The 19473-nt window shown below is 43.1% G+C and overlaps 1 protein-coding gene across 5 annotated transcripts in view; it reads right to left on the bottom strand.

The window, feature by feature from the left end:
• myo3b (myosin IIIB) overlaps positions 1-19473 on the bottom strand; it is a 104098-nt gene that overhangs the window by 43516 nt on the left and 41109 nt on the right. For all 5 annotated transcript variants that reach the window (XM_024003053.1, XM_024003059.2, XM_024003084.1 and 2 more), the window contains one exon: positions 6181-6260. In XM_024003053.1, coding sequence (XP_023858821.1) covers positions 6181-6260 — 80 coding nt within the window. The remainder of the gene's footprint in view (positions 1-6180; positions 6261-19473) is intronic.

The following is a 19473-nucleotide window of genomic DNA, read 5'->3' as shown; positions in this document are numbered from 1 at the left end:
ATAGTGTCAGGGGGATCCCAGTTAAGGGTAGAGCATGGTGCACTTAGACTCAAATCGTTCTCAATGTTCAAACGATTCAAATCGTTTTCAACGATCTCGAAAGCTGCTACAATGGACTAACAGCTCAAGTAAATACAATGTCAGTCACAACTGCCTGAATCTGAACAATACTACCAGACAGCGTGGAGATAGACAGCACCACGAGCAAGACAGTGAGGATAGCCAGTCACAAGGGAATGCTATGTTGTGTTTGGTTTCTACAGTTTGTTTTTGATGTAATTCCTGTGAACTCATACACAGGGCTCTATTTTAACAAACCTAACATAATCGTCAATCTTAGTGTTGGGCGGTAGTGCTTTTGGTTCGGGTGAWYTGTCAGAAATATTTGAGCTATTTTCACAAACACAATTATCGGCGCAGTTGCTGGCGTTGGCGCACAAGGGCTGGGTTTTGATGAATAAACAAGTTGTGGGTGTGTCGAGGCTTGGCCCCTAACTGGACAATCAGAACGTGCTCCATAGCTAAATATGTGGTTGCTTTGAGTTGTGTATTTAAGGTATTTTATGTACTGCCTTGAAATCAACTCCAATTCCAATGTTAGTCCATTAAAGTTTGTTAATTAAACAGCTTACAGAAACAAAATTWAAAAAATTACAGTAGACCTATCCCATCTTTGCTAAATATGTTAACTTGAACCTGTTTGCAGTCCACATTGTCCTCTCACTGTCAGCTGCGTTTATTTTCTGCAAACTTAACATGAGTAAATATTTGTATGAACATAAGATTCATGTGACTAACAGAAATGGAATAATGTGTCCTTGAACAAAGGGGGGGGCTAAAATCAAAAGTAACAGTCAGTATCTGGTGTGGCCACCAGCTGCATTAAGTACTGCAGTGCATCTCCTCCTCATGGACGGCACCAGATGTGCCAGTTCTTGCTGTGAGATGTTATCCCACTCTTCCAGCAAGGCACCTGAAAGTTCCCGGACATTTCTGGGGGGAATGGCCCTAGCCCTCACCCTCCGATCCAACAGGTCCCAGACGGGCTCAATGGGATTGAGATCCGGGCTCTTCACTGGCCATGGCAGAACACTGACATTCCTGTCTTGCAGGAAATCACGCACAGAACGAGCAGTATGGCTGATGGCATTGTAATGCTGGAGGGTCATGTCAGGATGAGCCTGCAGGAAGGMTACCACATTTGGGAGGAGGATGTCTTCCCTGTAACGCAGTGTTGAGATTGCCTGCAATGACAACAAGCTCAGTCTGATGATGCTGTGACACACCACCCCAGACCATGACGGACCCTCCACCTCCAAATTGATCCCGCTCCAGAGTACAGGCCTTGTTGTAACGCACATTCCTTCGACAATAAACGCGAATCCGACCATCGCCCCTGGTGAGACAAAACCGCGACTCGTCAGTAAAGAGCACTTTTTGCCAGTCCTGTCTGGTCCAGCAACGGTGGGTTTGTGCCCATAGGCGACATTGTTGCCCGTGATGTCTGGTGAGGACCTGTCTTACAACAGGCCTACAAGCCCTCAGTCCAGCCTCTCTCAGCCTATTGCAGACAGTCTGAGCACTGATGGAGGGATTGTGCGTTCCTGGTATAATTTGGGCAGTTGTTGTTGCCATCCTGTACCTGTCCCGCAGGTGTGATGTTCGGATGTACCGACCCTGTGCAGGTGTTGTTACATGCGGTCTGCCACTGTGAGGACGATCAGCTGTCCGTCCTGTCTCTCTATAGTACTGTCTTAGGCGTCTCACTGTACGGACATTGCAACTTATTTCCCATGCCACATCTGCAGTCCTCATGCCTCCTTGCAGCATGCCTAAGGCACATTCACGCAGATGAACAGGGACCCTGGGCATCTTTCTTTTGGTGTTTTTCAGAGTCAGTAGAAAGGRCTCTTTAGTGTCCTAAGTTTCATAACTGTGACCTTAATTGCCTACCGTCTGTAAGCTGTTAGTGTCTTAACGACCGTTCCACAGGTGCATGTTCTTAATTGTTTAATTGTTTATGGTTCCATCTGGTGCAGTCCATGAGGAGGAGATGCACTGCAGTACTTAATGCAGCTAGTGGCCACACTAGATACTGACTGTTACTTTTGCATGTTCATTAATTGTTTATGGTTTATTGAACAAGCATGGGATTTTTACAAATCTTCTTTGAAAGACAGGGTCCTGAAAAAGGGACGTTTCTTTTTTTGCTGAGTTTAGGTATATACTGTATTTCATACCATCTATTGCATCTTGCCTATGCCGCTCTGTCATTGCTCATCCATATATTTATATGTACACTACCGGTCAAAGTTTTAGAACACCTACTCATTCAAGGGTACTTCTAKATTTTTACTATTTTCTACATTGTAGAATAATAGTGAAGACATCAAAACTATGAAATAACACATATGTAATCATCTAGTAACAAAAAAAGTGTTAAACAAATCAAAATATATTTAATATTTGAGATTCTTCAAATAGCCATCCTTTGCCTTGATAACAGCTTAGCACACTCTTGGCATTCTCTCAACCAACTTCACCTGGAATGCTTTTCCAACAGTCTTGAAGGAGTTCCCACATATCCTGAGCACTCGATGGAAGCTTTTCCTTCACTCTGCGGTCCGACTGATGCCAAACCATCTCAATTTGTTTGAGTTCGGGGGATTGTGGAGGCCAGGTCATCTGATGCAGCACTCCATCACTCTCCTTCTTGGTCAAACAGCCCTTACACAGCCTGGAGGTGTGTTGGGTCATTGTCCTGTTGCAAAACAAATGATAGTCCCACTAAGCCCAAACCAGATGGGATGGCGTATTGCTGCAGAATGCTGTGGTAGCCATGCTGGTCAAGTGTGCCTTGAATTCTAAATAATTCACAGACAGTGTCACCAGCAAAGCACCCCCATGCTTCACGGTGGGAAATACACATGCGGAGATCATCCGTTCACCCACACGGCATCTCACAAAGACACGGCGGTTGGAACCAAAATCTCAAGTTTGGACTCCAGACCAAAGGACAAACTTCCACCGGTCTAATGTCCATTGCTCGTGTTTCTTGGCCCAAGCAAGTCTCTTCTTCTTATTGGTGTCCTTTGGTAGTGGTTTCTTTGCAGCAATTCGACCACGAAGGCCTGATTCATACAGTCTCCTCTGAACAGTTGATGTTGAGATGTGTCAGTGAAGAATTTATTTGGGCTGCAATTTCTGAGGCTGGTAACTCTAATTAACTTATCCTCTGCAGCAGAGATAACTCTGGGTCTGCCATTCCTGTGGTGTCCCTCATGAGAGCCAGTTTCATCATAGCGCTTGATGGTTTTTGCGACTGCACTTGAAGAAACTTTAAAAGTTCTTGAAATGTTCCGGATTGACTGACCTTCATGTCTAAAAGTAATGATGGACTGTCGTTTCTCTTTGCTTATTTGAGCTGTTCTTGCCATAATATGGTCTTGGTCTTTTACAAAATAGGGCTATCTTCTGTATACCCCCCTACCTTGTCACAACACAACTGATTGGCTCAAACGCATTAAGAAGGAAAGAAATTCCACAAATCTAAGTAAAGGAATGGAATAAGAATATATACACTCCTGTCACAAATCCCTCCGGAACTTTCATCACGCACACCTGTCCCCTATTCCCACTGATTAGTACTTGTATAAGTACTCTTTGTTTTCCGTTGTCGGTCCATTATTGTGACAATGTCCGTTGGTGCGTGTGAGTACCTGTGCTGTGTGTTTTGGGCTTTCGTGCCCTTATAGATTGCGCAGATGATTACGGGTCTCGTCCTGTGCGTTAATCATTGTGCGCGTTAGTATTTATTCGAGGTACCTCTCGCTCTTTTGTTTGGGTTTCAACCCTTTGTTTTTGTTACGGGTAATTTTGGATATAATTWAAAAAACTATTACGCATTCCTGCGCCTGTCTCCCGATCCCTTTTACCAACGTTGACAGAATAATCGACCATTAAGGGAGACAGCGGGAATGGCCCGRCTGACGACGCTGCGACTGGTCRGTCCGGCGCCGCAACTTCGGCACCTGCAACTGGGCCGTCCGACGTCMCCACAATGGGTCCGTCCGACGACGCCACTTCAGCAGCCACAATTGGCCTGTCCGACGCCACCACTACCGGTCCGTCCGACGCCAATGCTACTGGTCCGTCCAACTTTGGCAGCGGCAACTGGCCCGTCCGACGACGACGCAACTTCGGCAGCTGCATTGGGTCCTGAGCGAGCRGCACTGCGTTCCTGTGATCGTCCTCGAGGCCGGTGTCGTTGCGCTGCTAGTGCAGCGCGTCGGGGGGTACTGTCACAGATCCCTCCGGAACATTCATCACGCATACCTGTCCCCTATTCCCACTGATTAGTATTTGTATAAGTGTGCACTTTCCATTGTCTGTCGATTATTGTTACAATGTCCGTTGGTGCGTGTGAGTACCTGTGCTGTGTGTTTTGGCTTTCGTGCCATTGTAGATTGCGCAGATGATTACAGGTCTCGTCCCGTGTGTTAAACATTGTGCGCGTGTGTTATTTATTCGAGATACTCCTCGCTCTTTTSTTTTTGGTTTCTACRCTGTGTTTTGTTTCATGTTTGCTTGGTCTTCGTCCCCGTGACTTTACACGGCACGCCGTAATTTGGGCTTAATAAAAAAAACTATTACGCATTCCTGCACCTGTCTCTACATTATAGAATAATTGTGAAGACATCAAAACTATAAAATAACACATATGGAATCATGTAGTAAACAAAAACGTGTTAAACAAATGAAAATATATTTAATATTTGAGATTCTTCAAATAGCCACCCTTTGCCTTGATGACAGCTTTCAACACTCTTGGCATTCTCTCAACCAGCTTCTGAGGTAGTTACCTGGAATGCATTTCAATTAACAGGTGTTCCTTAAGTTAATTTGTGTGTATTAGGTAGTTGTTGTGGAATTGTTAGATAACTTTTTAGATATTGCTGCACTGTCGGAACTAGAAGCACAAGCATATCGCTACACGCGCAATAACATCTGCTATCCATGTGTATGTGACGAATACAATTTGATTTGGGAATGCGACGTTCGACGAGCAGGTGTCCACATACTTTTGGTCATGTAGTTTATAATGTTTTATATACATATTGGAACCATCTTACAGATCGCATTTACACTTCTCCAGAAGTTGCATTGCATGCGTGCCACGGACGTTCTCACCATAAAACCAGTACAGTGAATCATTCTAATACGTTTTTCAAAAAATACAATTAAACGAAAACCAAACAGTTGGGGAATGTCAGCTCACTGTTAAAAAGGGAATGTCAGCTCGCTGTTTTGCTCCTCTCAAACATGATCTTTTAATAAAGCTTTCCTGATTAAGATTTATCTCCAAGTGGTCTCGCGAGCCAAACACTTTATAAATGGTCTTGACTAGCCTACTTGATTAAATTGGCAAGGACAAAAAGAAAACAGCCTTCATTGAGAGGGGGGGGGCTATGCTTGGTTTTTAATCAAATAAATCGAAATGGGGAAAAAACATGACTGTTTTATGTRTCTAAATATGAAGTATCCAGGCACCAAAAGCACATCTTGTCCCATGTGCATATGGGCTGTGTGTGTCACGGCTGGATAAGCTGCATTTCRGCTGTCAAAATTCATGCCATAACCAACTGTGTTACCACTAAAACCAGCTTTTGYTTGGTCTTAAACATCCTGACCAGCGCTGCCTGAAATTAGCATTTTGGATCATGTTTTTAAGGACACACCTACAATATTTCCACCCCTCCCYTCTGAGAGCAAGCGAGCTGATGTAAGACGGGTAAATTGCCGAATCTGGTGTTAGAGCTAAAAAAAATGCCAGTGTGCCAGTTTTTACATGATGACATTGCAAACTAACGTAAGTTTAACACTAGCGCTGCTTTAATGCCAGCCAAATATAGAGCCGAAAGAGTGATATGGTCTCAACTTGGATGAAATAATAGCCCTTAAAAGGGTTTAAAGGATACTTCGGGATACTTCCCCAGAGCCAGATGAACTCATGGACAGCATTTTTAGGTCTCTGCATCCAGTATGAAGAAAGTTAATTTTGAGAGCCAATGCTCAACTTCCTTCAAAATGCACACAAAGACAAAAAATTGTATCCACGAGTTCATCTGACTCTGGGGATGTAGAATCTTGAAGTATCCCTTTAAGGGAGAGAGAGCCCACCTTGTTGCGTCCTGAGCTGAGCTGGGGTGGCAGTGACCTTGAGGCAGCAGTGACTCTCGCCCTGGAAGTGGCCAGATTACCTATTCAAACCAACACAGCAAAGAAACAAGTCAATACAATCCCACATACTCTTTCTATGACATAAGACTGACCAGGTGAACTATGATCCCAAATCAGTGTAGCTGAATGGGAGGAGACAGGTTAAAGAATGATTTTTAAGCCTTGAGACAATTGAGACATGGATTGTGTATGTGTGCCATTCAGAGGGTGAATGGGAAAGACAAAAGATTTAGGTGCCTTTGAACGGGGTATGATACTGTAGGTGCKAGGCGCACCAGRTTGCGTCAAGAACTGGGTTTTTCACACAGTTTCCCATTTGWATCAAGAATGTTCCACCACACCAAAGGACATCCGGCCAACTTGACACAACTGTGGGAAGCATTGGAGTCAACATGGGCCAGCATCCCTGAGGAACGCTTTCGACACCTTGTAGAGTCCATGCCCAGCAAATCACGTTAACTGCTGCTTTCAACAAGCATGTCTCTTGAGAGCAGGCCAGTTCCATTGTGGAACAGTATGTTGGGTAACCCTTTAGGTAGACAGAAAGGGCAGTTTAGGACCTCACCAGTCTGAGCTGGATCTCACTGCAGTGCTACAGTCACTCCCAGACAGACGAGAGGATATGACCCGAGCATATGCAAGACAGTCTGAAACATTTCAAAGTTTCTGCACAAGATGTCCAAATGTTTTCTCTGGCTATATCTTCAGAGGCTAAACTGTGATTAATAGCAGCGAAATAAGCCTTTGAAGCAGGATTGGTGACATCAAAGTCCTAATCCATGGGTGGCAGGATTTTTATAATGAGTGGGAAGTATCTTAACACATTTCAAAGGGTTTACTCCATGAATAAACAATAGCTGCACAGATGTGCCGCACACACCTTAGAAAAATATGGCTACAGAAACAGGAGGCAGTATTAACCAGGCTGCAGTGTACACTCCGAAGAAAACCTTTGTTTTCGATGAAGCTAAAGCTGAATTGACAGACAAACAATCGTCCTAATTTCTTGAATTTTTCTTCTTTTTTTTATTTTTAATTTTTTTACCCCCTTTTCTCCCCAATTTCGTGGTATCCAATTGTTAGTAATTACTATCTAGTCTCATCGCTACAACTCCCGTATGGGCTCGGGAGAGACGAAGGTCAAAAGCCATGCGTCCTCCGAAACACAACCCAACCAAGCCGCACTGCTTCTTAACACAGCGCGCCTCCAACACGGAAGCCAGCTGCACCAATGTGTCGGAGGAAACACCGTGCACCTGGCTACCTTGGTTAGCGCGCACTGTGCCCGGCCCGCCACAGGAGTCGCTGGTAGGCGATGAGACAAGGATAAACCTACCGGCCAAACCCTCCCTAACCCGGACGACGCTAGGCCAATTGTGCGTCGCCCCACGGACCTCCCGGTCGCGGCCGGCTGCGACAGAGCCTGGGCGCAAACCCAGAGTCTCTGGTGGCACAGCTAGCGCTGCGATGCAGTGCCCTAGACCACTGCGCCACCCGGGAGGCCCTCAATCGTCCTAATTTCATATAGACCCGTACGTCCATAGACAAAGATGAGGTCATTCCTTTCACTATAATATAACACTTTAGGTCAATTCTCAAGGGTTAATGACTGAGAATGATCAACCTAAAACAACTATGGTGTTAGATCACAATTCTGTTGTTCCAAAAGACAAACAATCAGTTTATATTCTACAGTATGACTCATACAGTTTTGCATCTCTGGAGAGATAGAAATCAATTTGTGATGGATTAATTAAAAGTCAGATCACATCTAACTTTAGAACAGGAATGTCCTGCTCTCGCCAAAGGCTTTATTTCAGGCCAAAGGAATGTTTTGTCACATCACACTCACACAGCTGTAGTCAGGACAGTCCACAACATATGATGTCAAAAAGCATATATAGTAATTACATCGACGGTAATAACAATGACATTGTSTTTAGGGTCTGACAGTCACACACTTTACTGTTCATATGTCTGTAAGATCCAGCAACAATATTCACGATATGGTGTTTAGGAACTCTCCCTTGTCTAATTCAAATTATAAACTGGGTAGTTTGGGTACTGGATGCTGATTGGCTGAAACAGCATTTCAGCCCTGTGTATATCAGACAATATACCATGGGTATTATGCAAAAATACTTGTTTAATGTTCTATTTATGTTGGTAACTAGTTTATAATAGCACTAAGGTACCTCTGGGCTTTGTGGTCTATAGCTAATATACTACAGCTAAGGGCTGTATTCAGGCACATTGCTTCACGTCGTGTCTAAGAACAGCCCTTCGTGGTGGTATATTGGCCATTATAAACTGGGTGGTTTGAGCCCTGAATGCTGATTGGCTGACAGCCGTGGTATATCAGACTGTATACCACAGGTATGACAAAACATGTATTTGTACTGCTCTAATTACGTTGGTAACCAGTTTATAATAGCAATATACCACGGCTAAGGGTTGTGTCCAGGCACTCTGCGATGCGTCGTGCCTAAGAACAGCCCTTAGCCGTGGTATATTGGCCATATACCACACCCCCTCGTGCCTTGTTGCTTAAATATACCACAACCCCTCGGGCCATATTGCTCAAAGGCAATAAAAGCCCTTTATCTACTTCCCCAAAGTGGATACCATTTTTATGTATCTGTGTCCAGTTTGAAGGAAGTTATAGGGAGTTTCGTGAGCCAATGCTAACTAGCTTAGCACAAAGACTAGAAGTCTTCAGGTACAGCATGCTAGCTAGGGAAGTAGATAAAGGGTCTAAATGCCAAAATTCTGAACTATCCCTTTAAGTCTTTAAGTCTAGAAAGGCGAGTTATGGATCTTTAAATCTCATTGAAAGCAAGTCTAACAAGTGGTAGATCTGTTCTATGTYCACTATTAGATTTAGTTTTGGAATCTTTTACTTTCGGTTTTGTACACCAGCTTCAAACAGCTGAAAATACAATATTATTGGTTATGGAAAATATATTTTACAGCGGTTTAGATGGTACAATGATTCTCTACACAATGTCTGCTTGCTTTGTCACCTAAACTGAAATTAGCTATTAGAATTTCAACAACCAGGAAATGGCGGAGCGATTTCTGCATAGTGCATCTTTAAGTCTACATTTGGAAATTTCAAACAAAAATAAAATAAAAATTGCACAGTATTGCAGAAATTATTCAATCATGTAAACAACCTAATCACTGTAAACAACCTAAAACAGGGCTAAGAAAAGAAATGTCAGAAATCATCATCTTATGACTGACGAAACATAAACATCTTACYGGCCAAAACACACAAAGACGGATCTCTCAGAATGGTGCCCACAGACAAATGGTGTCAGGTAGCCCAGTGCTCAAGCAGGGACGCGCTGCAATTAGCCCAAAGTAAAGCTGGATGGATTAATTGGAGTCGGTCTTGTGCAAATGAAGAGCCCTCTCTCCTCTCCCCATTAGTGCTGCTGGGCCAGATCATCTGAGCACATTTGTCATGATGAATTAGTGGCTGAGTGTCGAACGGGCCCGTGGAGTGTCACGGTGCTTTCACGCCTCTCACTTGCATGACACCATCAAGGGGAGATGAAGGGGCTGTGTTATGATGAGGGAAGCTATGACAGTTGTACCTAAGCCTCAAAACAGACACTCTTCTACTGCTTTCTACATATATTCCTAGGCGGCTCTTATAAAATTCATTATTTTGTGGTTCCTTATCGACTTATGACTACATGATTAGTGCATGGGTTAACTGTCTCTCCGCTCAAAGATTTKTTGAAACATGTTAACACCTGAGATGTCCAGCATAAAAAAAACATCCTTATATCATAAAACTGTAATGAAGTCAATGGCAGATTGAGAAACAGCGCGTTTCTGTCCGTTGGTAATTCTAGCATAGTATTCATACTGAGCACATACGGAGTGGGAAGAAGTCACCGCTGCACTTTAAAGGCAATGTGCCTGGAATGTAGTTTTACGTCTAGTATGTAAGCTTATGCCTTTTAATGTGCATGGGCCATCAGCCAAACATTTTTTCAATTGCTTAGGTAATTCACCTCTCTGACTAAGCCTGCACCTTTTCTTTTTAAAACCAGATAACATCCTCTTACTAAAAACCCACCGTGCCTATTCTCAATGTTCGGAGTCATCATCACAACTGTACAAAACGGTATATATTCCCAAAGGGGTTAATCACTATAGGCTGTAGGGGTGTTGTGAGAAGAGAGGAGGAAGTAAGGGGGTCCATCTCCCAACAGGTCATCCTGTCTTAGGGAGCAGGCGGTGGTGGAGGATCACACTGATCGCTTCTGCTTCACGCGTGTTGCTCTTGGCATGGGCTGCCACCACAGATACACAGAGTGAGGAGAAGGAGAGGGAGAAAAGAGAAAAAGCCATCCCTGGCATCTGTGCGTACACTTTGAAAATTAAGCCCAGCAAGAATCCTATAGAAAAAAAGCTCAAGCTGGCAGTTGTATTGGGTTTCTATTGACAAGAATAGTCAATGTGCCTGGGATTAAAAAGCAATCCCACGTTCAATATGACACCTCCCTACATTCTTTTATGAGTGCCAGTGCGCGCCTTGTAGTTCAGAAGCTAAGGATCGAGCTGTCGACACAGGGGACAATCAAAGTTGTAAGAGAGCAGCCTCGCAAAGCTGAGTTTGCAGAGACTTGGTGGATATCTCTCCTGCTCTCCCGCTCTCGTTTTTGAATAAATGTGATCTGGAAACTCAACTCAGCAACCAAGCAAATGAGATTATGGCAGCCATACCGCCCCCACATAACCAGCACCGTTTACGCCCAGAGTTAGTTGATTTCAATGCATTAAAGGGTCATCAGAATCTGACTGCTGACTAAAAACATTCCTGTGATTAGAGAAAATATAAAAAAGTATAACTTAAAGGAAAATTCCACCCCAAAACTAAATTTTGGGTGGATTGTTGATATGTCAGCTATCAAGTTTTCAAGACACAGTATATACAGTGATTTCGGAAAGTATTCAGACTGCTTGACTTTTTCCACATTTTGTTACGTTACAGCCTTATTCTAAAATGGATACAATTGTTTTGTTTCCTTATCAATCTACACACAATTGGCAAACTTGATAATGGTATTGGAGTCGTGCTTGGCCATGCAGTCATGAGTAAACAGGGCGTACAGGAGGGGACTGAGCACGCACCCCTGAGGGGCCCCTGTGTTGAGGATCAGCGTGGCAGATGTGTTGTTCCCTACCCTTACCACCTGGGGGTGGCCCGTCAGGAAGTCCAGGATCCAGTTGCAGAGGGAGGTGTTTAGTCTAGGGTCCTTAGCTTAGTGATGAGCTTTCAGGGCACTATGGTGTTGAATGCTGAGCTGTAGTCAATGAATAGCATTCTCACATAGGTATTCCTTTTGTCCAGGTGGGACAAGGGCAGTGTTGAGTGCAATAGAGATTGCTGTGGATCTGGTGGGGCGGTACGCAAATTGCAGTGGGTCTAGGGTTTCTGGGATGATGGTGTTGATGTAAGCCATGACCAGCCTTTCAAAGCACTTCATGGCTACAGACGTAAGTGCTATGGGTCGATAGTAAATTAGGCAGGTTACCTTAGTGTTCTTGGGCAAAGGGACTATGGTGGTCTGCTTGAAACATGTGCGTATTACAGACTCGGTCAGGGACAGGTTGAAAATATCAGTGAACACACTTGCCAGTTGGTCAGCGCATGCTCGGAGTACACGTTCTGGTAATCCTTCTGGCCCTGCGGCCTTGTGAATGTTGACCTGTTTAAAGGTCTTATTCACATCTGCTAAGGAGAGCGTGATCACACAGTCGTCCGGAACAGCTGGTGCTCTCATGCATGTTTAAGTGTTACTTGCCAGGAAGCGAGCATAGAAGTAATGTAGCTCGTCGGGTAGGTTCGTGTCACTAGGCAGCTCGTGGCTGTGCTTCCCTTTGTAGTCTGTAATAGTTTGCAAGCCCTGCCACATCTGATGAGCGTCAGAGCCGGTGTGTACGATTCAATCTTAGTCCTGTATTGATGCTTTGCCTGTTTGATGGTTCGTCGGAGGGCATAGTGGGATTTCTTATAAGTTTCCAGGTTAGAGTCCCACTCCTTGAAGCGGCAGCTCCACCCTTTAGCTCAGTGCGGATGTTGCCTGTAATCCATGGCTTCTGGTTGGGGTATGTACAGCTCATTGAGCGCGGTCTTAGTGCCAGCATCTGTCTACGGTGGTATATAGACAACTACGAAAAATATAGATGTACGGTGGGGACGACGTCATCGATGCACTTATTGATGAAGCCAGTGACTGATGTGGTGTACTCCTCAATGCCATCGGAAGAATCCCGGAACATATTCCAGTCTGTGCTAGCAAAATAGTCCTGTAGCTTAGCATCTGCTTCATCTGACCACTTTCTTATTGACCGAGTCACTGGTGCTTCCTGCTTTAGTTTTTGCTTGTAAGCAGGAATCAGGAGGATAGAATTATGGTCAGACTTGCCAAATGGAGGGCGAGGGAGAGCTTTGTACGCGTCTCTGTGTGTGGAGTAAAGATGGTCTAGAGCCCCCCCCCCTTTGCTTGCACATTTAACATACTGATAGAAATTAAGTAAAACTGATGAGTTTCCCTGCATTAAAGTCCCCGGCCACTATGAGCGTTTTCCTGTTTTCTTATGGCCGTATACAGCTCATTGAGTGCGGTCTTAGTGCCAGCATCGGTCTGCGGTGGTATATAGACAGCTACGAAAAATATAGATGTAAACTCTCCTGGTAAATAGTGTGATCTACAGCTTATCATGAGATACTCTACCTCAGGCGAACAAAACCTAGAGACTTCCTTAGATTTCGTGCACCAGCTATTGTTTACAAATATGCATAGGCCGCCGCCCCTTGTCTTACCAGAGGCCGCTGTTTTATCCTGCCGAAAAAGCTTAAAACCAGCTGTATGTTAATCATGTCGTCGTTCCGCCACGGCTCTGAAATATAAGACATTACAGTTTTTAAATGTCCAGTTGGTAGGATATAAGTGCTCGTAGTTCGTCTATTTTATCATCGATTGATTGCACGTTGGCTAATAGGACCGATGGAAACGGTAGAGTACCCTCTCGGGAACGGATCCTTACAAGGCACCCGGACCGTCGTCCACAATACCTCCGTCTTTTCCTCCTGTGAATGACGGGGATGAGGGCCTTGTCGGGTGTCTGGAGTAAATCCTTCCCGTCCGACTCGTTGAAGAAGAAGAATTCCTCCAGTACGGGGTGAGTAGTCGCTGCCCTGATATCAAGAAGCTCAGTCATTTTCGGTCATAAGAAACATTATCTACAAAATAAGTTACAAATAACGTGAAAAAACATACACAATAGCACAATTGGTTACGGGATCGTAAAACACCGGCCGTCTCTTTCGGAGCCATTACATTCGTCAACATGAAAGAGAGGAGGATGCCGTTTCTCTACAAGTAGGGTGAGTCAACATGTTTTTCTACTTGCATGAACGTACACACACACACGCATGCACGCACACAGAAATCAGAACCATGGACAGCCACATCATATTTAGCTTACGTTGATTGAACTGAATTGTTCTTGGTATCGTTTAATTGTCACTGTATTAGACTAAGCAGAGGTGATTTGATAATGTAGACCTGTTGAAGTTGAAATGGTGCAGGAATAGTGGAGGCAGCTCCTGTTTTCTTTGCGACTTACGGTAACTCTCTGTGGTTCTAAATCAATAGTTGTTTCGTGGTCTGAAAATGTCAGAAACATTATCTTGCTTGACCATGCTGTAGATCATGTAACTGTTACTGTACATGCACTATGCTTTGTCGACTTCAATGGACAGAGGTTGCTATCCGGTTTTGTGATGAAACAAAGGTGTGGTTGAATTTATTCTGCCACTGTGTCTTCTTATTGTCTCGGCCTTTAGGCCTATATATCACGGCCGCAAGGCATATGAATGAATAGGTTATAGAGCAAACAACACAATTATCACAACACATATGTTTGTATATGGCGGGGGGGGGGGGGGGGGCTTGGCTTCCCCAGTGAATTTACCACACACACCGCTACGGCATCCTACTCAGTGAATTTACATTTTTATTTAAATGGTGAAACATAAAAAAAAGATACAACTTTCTTTAGATAAAACTATACTAAATATATTCACGTTAACAAATAACGGATTAACTTATTTGGGATAGGGGGCAGTATTTTCACGTCCGGATGAAATGCGTGCCCAGAGTAAACGGCATGCTACTCAGGCCCAGATGCTAGGATATGCATATTATTAGTATATTTGGATAGAAAACACTGAAGTTTCTAAAACTGTTTGAATGATGTCTGTGAGTATAACAGAACTCATATGGCAGGCAAAAACCTGAGAAAAAATCCAACCAGGAAGTAGAAATCTGAGGTTTGTAGTTTTTCAACTCTTTGTTTATCCAAGATACAGTGGAAATGGGGTCATGTTGCACTTCTTAAGGCTTCCACTAGATGTCAACAGTCTTTAGAACCTGTTTGATGCTTCTACTGTGAAGTGGGGCAAATGAGAGGGGATTGAGTAAGGTCTCTCCAGAGTGCCACGCGCTGACCATGCGTGTTCATGTGAGAGTTAGCTTGAGTTCCATTGCATTTCTGAAGACAAAGGAATTCTCTGGTTGGAACATTGTTGAAGATTTATGTTAAAACATCCTAAAGATTGATTCTATACTTCGTTTGACATGTTTCTACGGACTGTAATATAACGTTTTGGACTTTTCGTACGTACTTTCCGCTGGACTTGCACGCGCGTCGTGAGTTTGGATTGTGTACTGAACGCGCGAACAACAAGGAGGAATTTGGACATAAATGATGGACATTATGCGAACAAAACAAACATTTATTGTGGAACTAGGATTCCTGGGAGTGCATTCTGATGAAGATCATCAAAGGTAAGTGAATATTTATAATACTATTTCTGACTTCTGTTGACTCCAACATGGCGGATATCTCTTTGGGTTGATTTGTCGTCTGAGCGCCGTACTCAGATTATTGCATGGTTTGCTTTTTCCGTAAAGTTWAAAAAAAATCTGACACAGCGGTTGCATTAAGGAGAAGTGGATCTAAAATTCCATGCATAACAGTTGTATCTTTTATCAATGTTTATTATGAGTATTTCTGTAAATTGTGGCTCTCTGCAAAATCACCGGATGTTTTGGAACTACTGAACATAACGCGCCAATGTAAACTCAGATTTTTGGATAAAAATATGAACTTTACCGAACAAAACATACATGTATTGTGTAACATGAAGTCCTATGAGTGTCATCTGATGAAGATCATCAAAGGTTAGTGATTCATTTGATCTATATTTCAGCTTTTTGTGACTCCTCTCTTTGGCTGGAAAAATGGCTGTGTTTTTCTGTGACTTGGCTCTGACCTAACATAATCGGTTGGTTTGCTTTCGTCGTAAAGCCTTTTTGAAATCGAACACTGTGGCTGGATTTACAACAAGTGTATCTTTAAAATGGTGTAAAATACATGTATGTTTGAGGAATTTTAATTATGGGATTTCTGTTGTTTTGAATTTGGCGCCCTGCAGTTTCACTGGCTGTTGACGAGGTGAGATGCTACCGTCCCCCACATACCCTAGAGAGGTTAAAACAATTTTGCAATGAAGGTCCACATTAGCCTCAACAGCACTCTTTGGGGTAGCACCATGGTGTAGCCGGAGGACAGCTATTTTCCGTCCTCCTCTGGGTACATTGAATTCAATTCAAAACCTAGGAGGTTCATGGTTTTCACACCGTTCCATAGAATCACAGTAATTATGACGACTTCCGGAGGATGTCCTTCAACCTATCAGAGCTCTTGCAGCATGAACTGACATGTTGTCCACCCAATCAAAGGGAATGTATCTAGTACTGAAAGCATAAGCTACAGCTAGCTAGGGAGAGAGAGCTATATTTCATTGTATTTTTTTCACTTTCATTACCTAGCTAGCTAATGCAGCTGGCTAATTTAGCTTACTCAAACACCTGGCTCAAACAGAGAGGAATGCTATTTATGGTAGCTAGCTGGCTAAGGCGATCCAACACTGGAACTCGTCCAAGTCAAGGTAAGCTTTCGGTTTTATTAATTTATTGCCACAGAGGCCTGCCATTGTAATTGCTAAACTGTTTGCTGTACACTGTACTGTGTGATTGTAGCGGGTTTACTAACGTGTTAGTTCTAGTAGCTATGTTGACTATGATGTTAGCTAATATGGTGACAACAATGTAGGTTGTGTGTAGCGGTTAGCGGTTATGATATGAAGGTTTGGCTTGGAAAGTTTTTTTTACCTGGTCACAGACAGCTGTTGTGTTGTGCACAAGTCCACAAGCGAAGGGAATAGGTAAGAGGAGGAGAGCGCGTAGATGCTAGAAGGAATTATACAACGAGGGATGCTATGAAAGTGAACTGTGTGTGCGGGGGATTTGGGGTATATTCATTCCGCTGATTCTGTAGAAAAACATTTCTTKAACAGAAGCAAACGGAATGAAACTGGGATAAATCTACCTGAACTTGTCCAATAGAAACTCTCGTTTCCAACTGTTTGGACTAATGATTTCACCCTAGATCAGCTAGATGCAGGCAAGAGTGTGCAAGGCTGTATTGAATGAGTCACTGTCTGTCACCTTGATTACTCCAATTTGTCTCTCGACCTGTGCACCTAAGTGATAAACATTCATTCGTAGGCTAGGTTGTAATAACCTCATGATAGGGAAAATTCAGAGTATCATATAGTAGCCTAAACCTATCGATGTTACATTGAGCTAGGTGAATGGAATATGAATGACAGTCATCCAATATGCTGTAATAGAAATAAGGCCATGGTTATAAAAAAAATAACCGTCCTCCCTAATCTTAAACGGTACAGACCGCCACTGACTCTGATGATAGAGATAAATGTGGAATAATCTGAAATGTGTAGTTCTGACTAGGCTCTTGAAGAGGTGATGATATTAAAGCCAAATAGTTATACATTTATTTAACAACACCCGTTATTTAACAACCATTAAAAACGGCACATAGTTGACAATGGTTTTAGCGGAGCTGGATGTCTCCTTTCCCCCCAGCAGCCAAATCGAACACTGCACCGTATTGACGCTTTATTGATAACGACAGAAAGTATCCCTATGAATGTAACCCAGTGGGATGAAAGCCAGACTACTAGCAGAGAACAAAGAGCACAATGTGTCATCATGCTGCACGGCTGAAGGAACATGTCAGTTCTTCACAAGAGAAACTCTTAACACYAAGAGAGGAACATTGTACTGTCTTGGAGTTGTGAAAATGTTGAACCAATATGTAGCTTTCATTTCGTACATTTCAAACATCACAGTGGAATTAAGTGCAGTAAACTCGAGCCATTACATTACTGTTGATGTACAGTATGCACAACATTGGAACATTCAGCCCTGTCTGGTATGTGAATAAAAATAATTTGCAAGAAATTAAAATCAGTCTCTGTGATCACTTTCTTCTAGGACGTTTGAAATGTACGCTTGTGTATATACAATGAAAGTTACACGGCCCTACACACAGTATTAGCATTTTCTCTGCAGTAAACTAAGGTTGCCACTAAAAAGAGTCGACTACAATGATACATGGCTAACATCCCAGAAATATAGATAAATATACATTATGTTAATAGTGTTTTAGTATCCGTGCCCATCTACACACTAGAGACTACTCTCCCATCCAATAAAAATATGCAAGTTAGGCAATTATAAATTACACACTAATTTACTTGTCATATTTTCACCAATAAGCCAAGGATACCTACCTAATAACTCAAAACGCACACAGATGATCCTGACACCAGTCATGTTCATATTACTGGGTTATTACTGTACATACAACATGGTTTATGTATGTACATACTAAAAGCCCTGTGAAATACATAATGCATATTAATATGGTGTGAGAAAGCAGAAATATATTGACTTCTGAGGTACAGTAGATGAATACGAGGAACCATGCACCATAGAAATAGAATTAGATCACTATGCCCTGCAGTCTGGTCTGGCAGAGTGAGGGCTGTCATAAGGTGCCATGGTTGTGTGCACTGTGCTCTGCTGACACTAACCCTAAGGATACATACAAATCCTCTGACCGCAGGCCTCCCAGGCCTCACCGGACCATACACAGCTCAGCCAATTCAAGCACCCTGATCTGAGGGATCTGGGAAAGACCCTGGCTTAGAGGAATTTGTCCATGCAAATACATCCCATTTCCTCTGACAAAACCCCACCACATGCCCAAACCTCAAGGACCCCGCTTGATGAGATTATTCTAGGCACAAGTGGTCCAACTATTCTGGCAAGGAAAGCTTTTCACTTTTTGGTTCCGCACGACTCTCAAGAAACTCTGCGTGTAATCACATCTTACTTATCAATATGCAACATTTCAATTTATTTCAACATTTCTAGACCAGTCCCATTCCCAATTAGTAATATTTACTGTAATGTTCCAGGCAGTAAAGTGTTCACAGTATCTTCAATCATTTCGTATCCGAGATATCATTTGATAACAGTAAGGGTCACTTGCTTAGGTTATCTTGCCTCTGAATTATAATTTGATATTCACATTTGATAAGACAGATAAAATATAGTCAAGTAATCTCTATGTGTGGTGCCTCGTTCCAGACCCATCAATGTCCTTTAATCTCAAAAGTTAACATGAGGATCAACGAGGCTGACACCTAGTGGTCATAAAAAGAGCCATCCGGTTGATACAGTATTCACAATTTGACAGCATAGAACTAAACCACCCGGGTTAAATAGATTTTCATCTGATCCCACAGATAGCAGTAATTTCACAGATAACACTGACTCTATAATATGAACTAAAATGCAAATTAAATTCCCCCAGATTTTACCCTGAAGAATCGAATTATCATCTTCCTCTGCTATTTTTCACTTAAAAGGGAACTCAAGCTTTTCCCACTTGATAAGCAGAAGTAGATTGTCTCATAGCTGTTATCTTATGTGATCATCTCTACCCTCATGAAGTGTCAAGAAGACGGGACCTCTTTATCAGAGGGATGGTGAAGATTGAGTGAGGGCACCCTGTAGACATTTTTTAAAAGAGATGAGTTACGGAGGAAGATTCCATAACTGATGCACTAGACACTAATAACTCCCGAGTGGCGCAGCGGTCTAAGGCACTGCATCTCAGTGCAAGAGGCGTCACTACAGTCCCTGGTTCGAATCCAGAGTTTTTTACATCCGGCTGTGATTAGGAGTCCCAAAGGGCGGCGCACAA

The sequence above is a fragment of the Salvelinus sp. IW2-2015 genome, linkage group LG2, assembly GCF_002910315.2.
Source record: "Salvelinus sp. IW2-2015 linkage group LG2, ASM291031v2, whole genome shotgun sequence".
NCBI lineage: Eukaryota > Metazoa > Chordata > Actinopteri > Salmoniformes > Salmonidae > Salvelinus > Salvelinus sp. IW2-2015.
The sequence above is the reverse complement of the archived record's forward strand: the minus strand, read 5'-3'. Positions and strand labels throughout refer to the sequence as shown.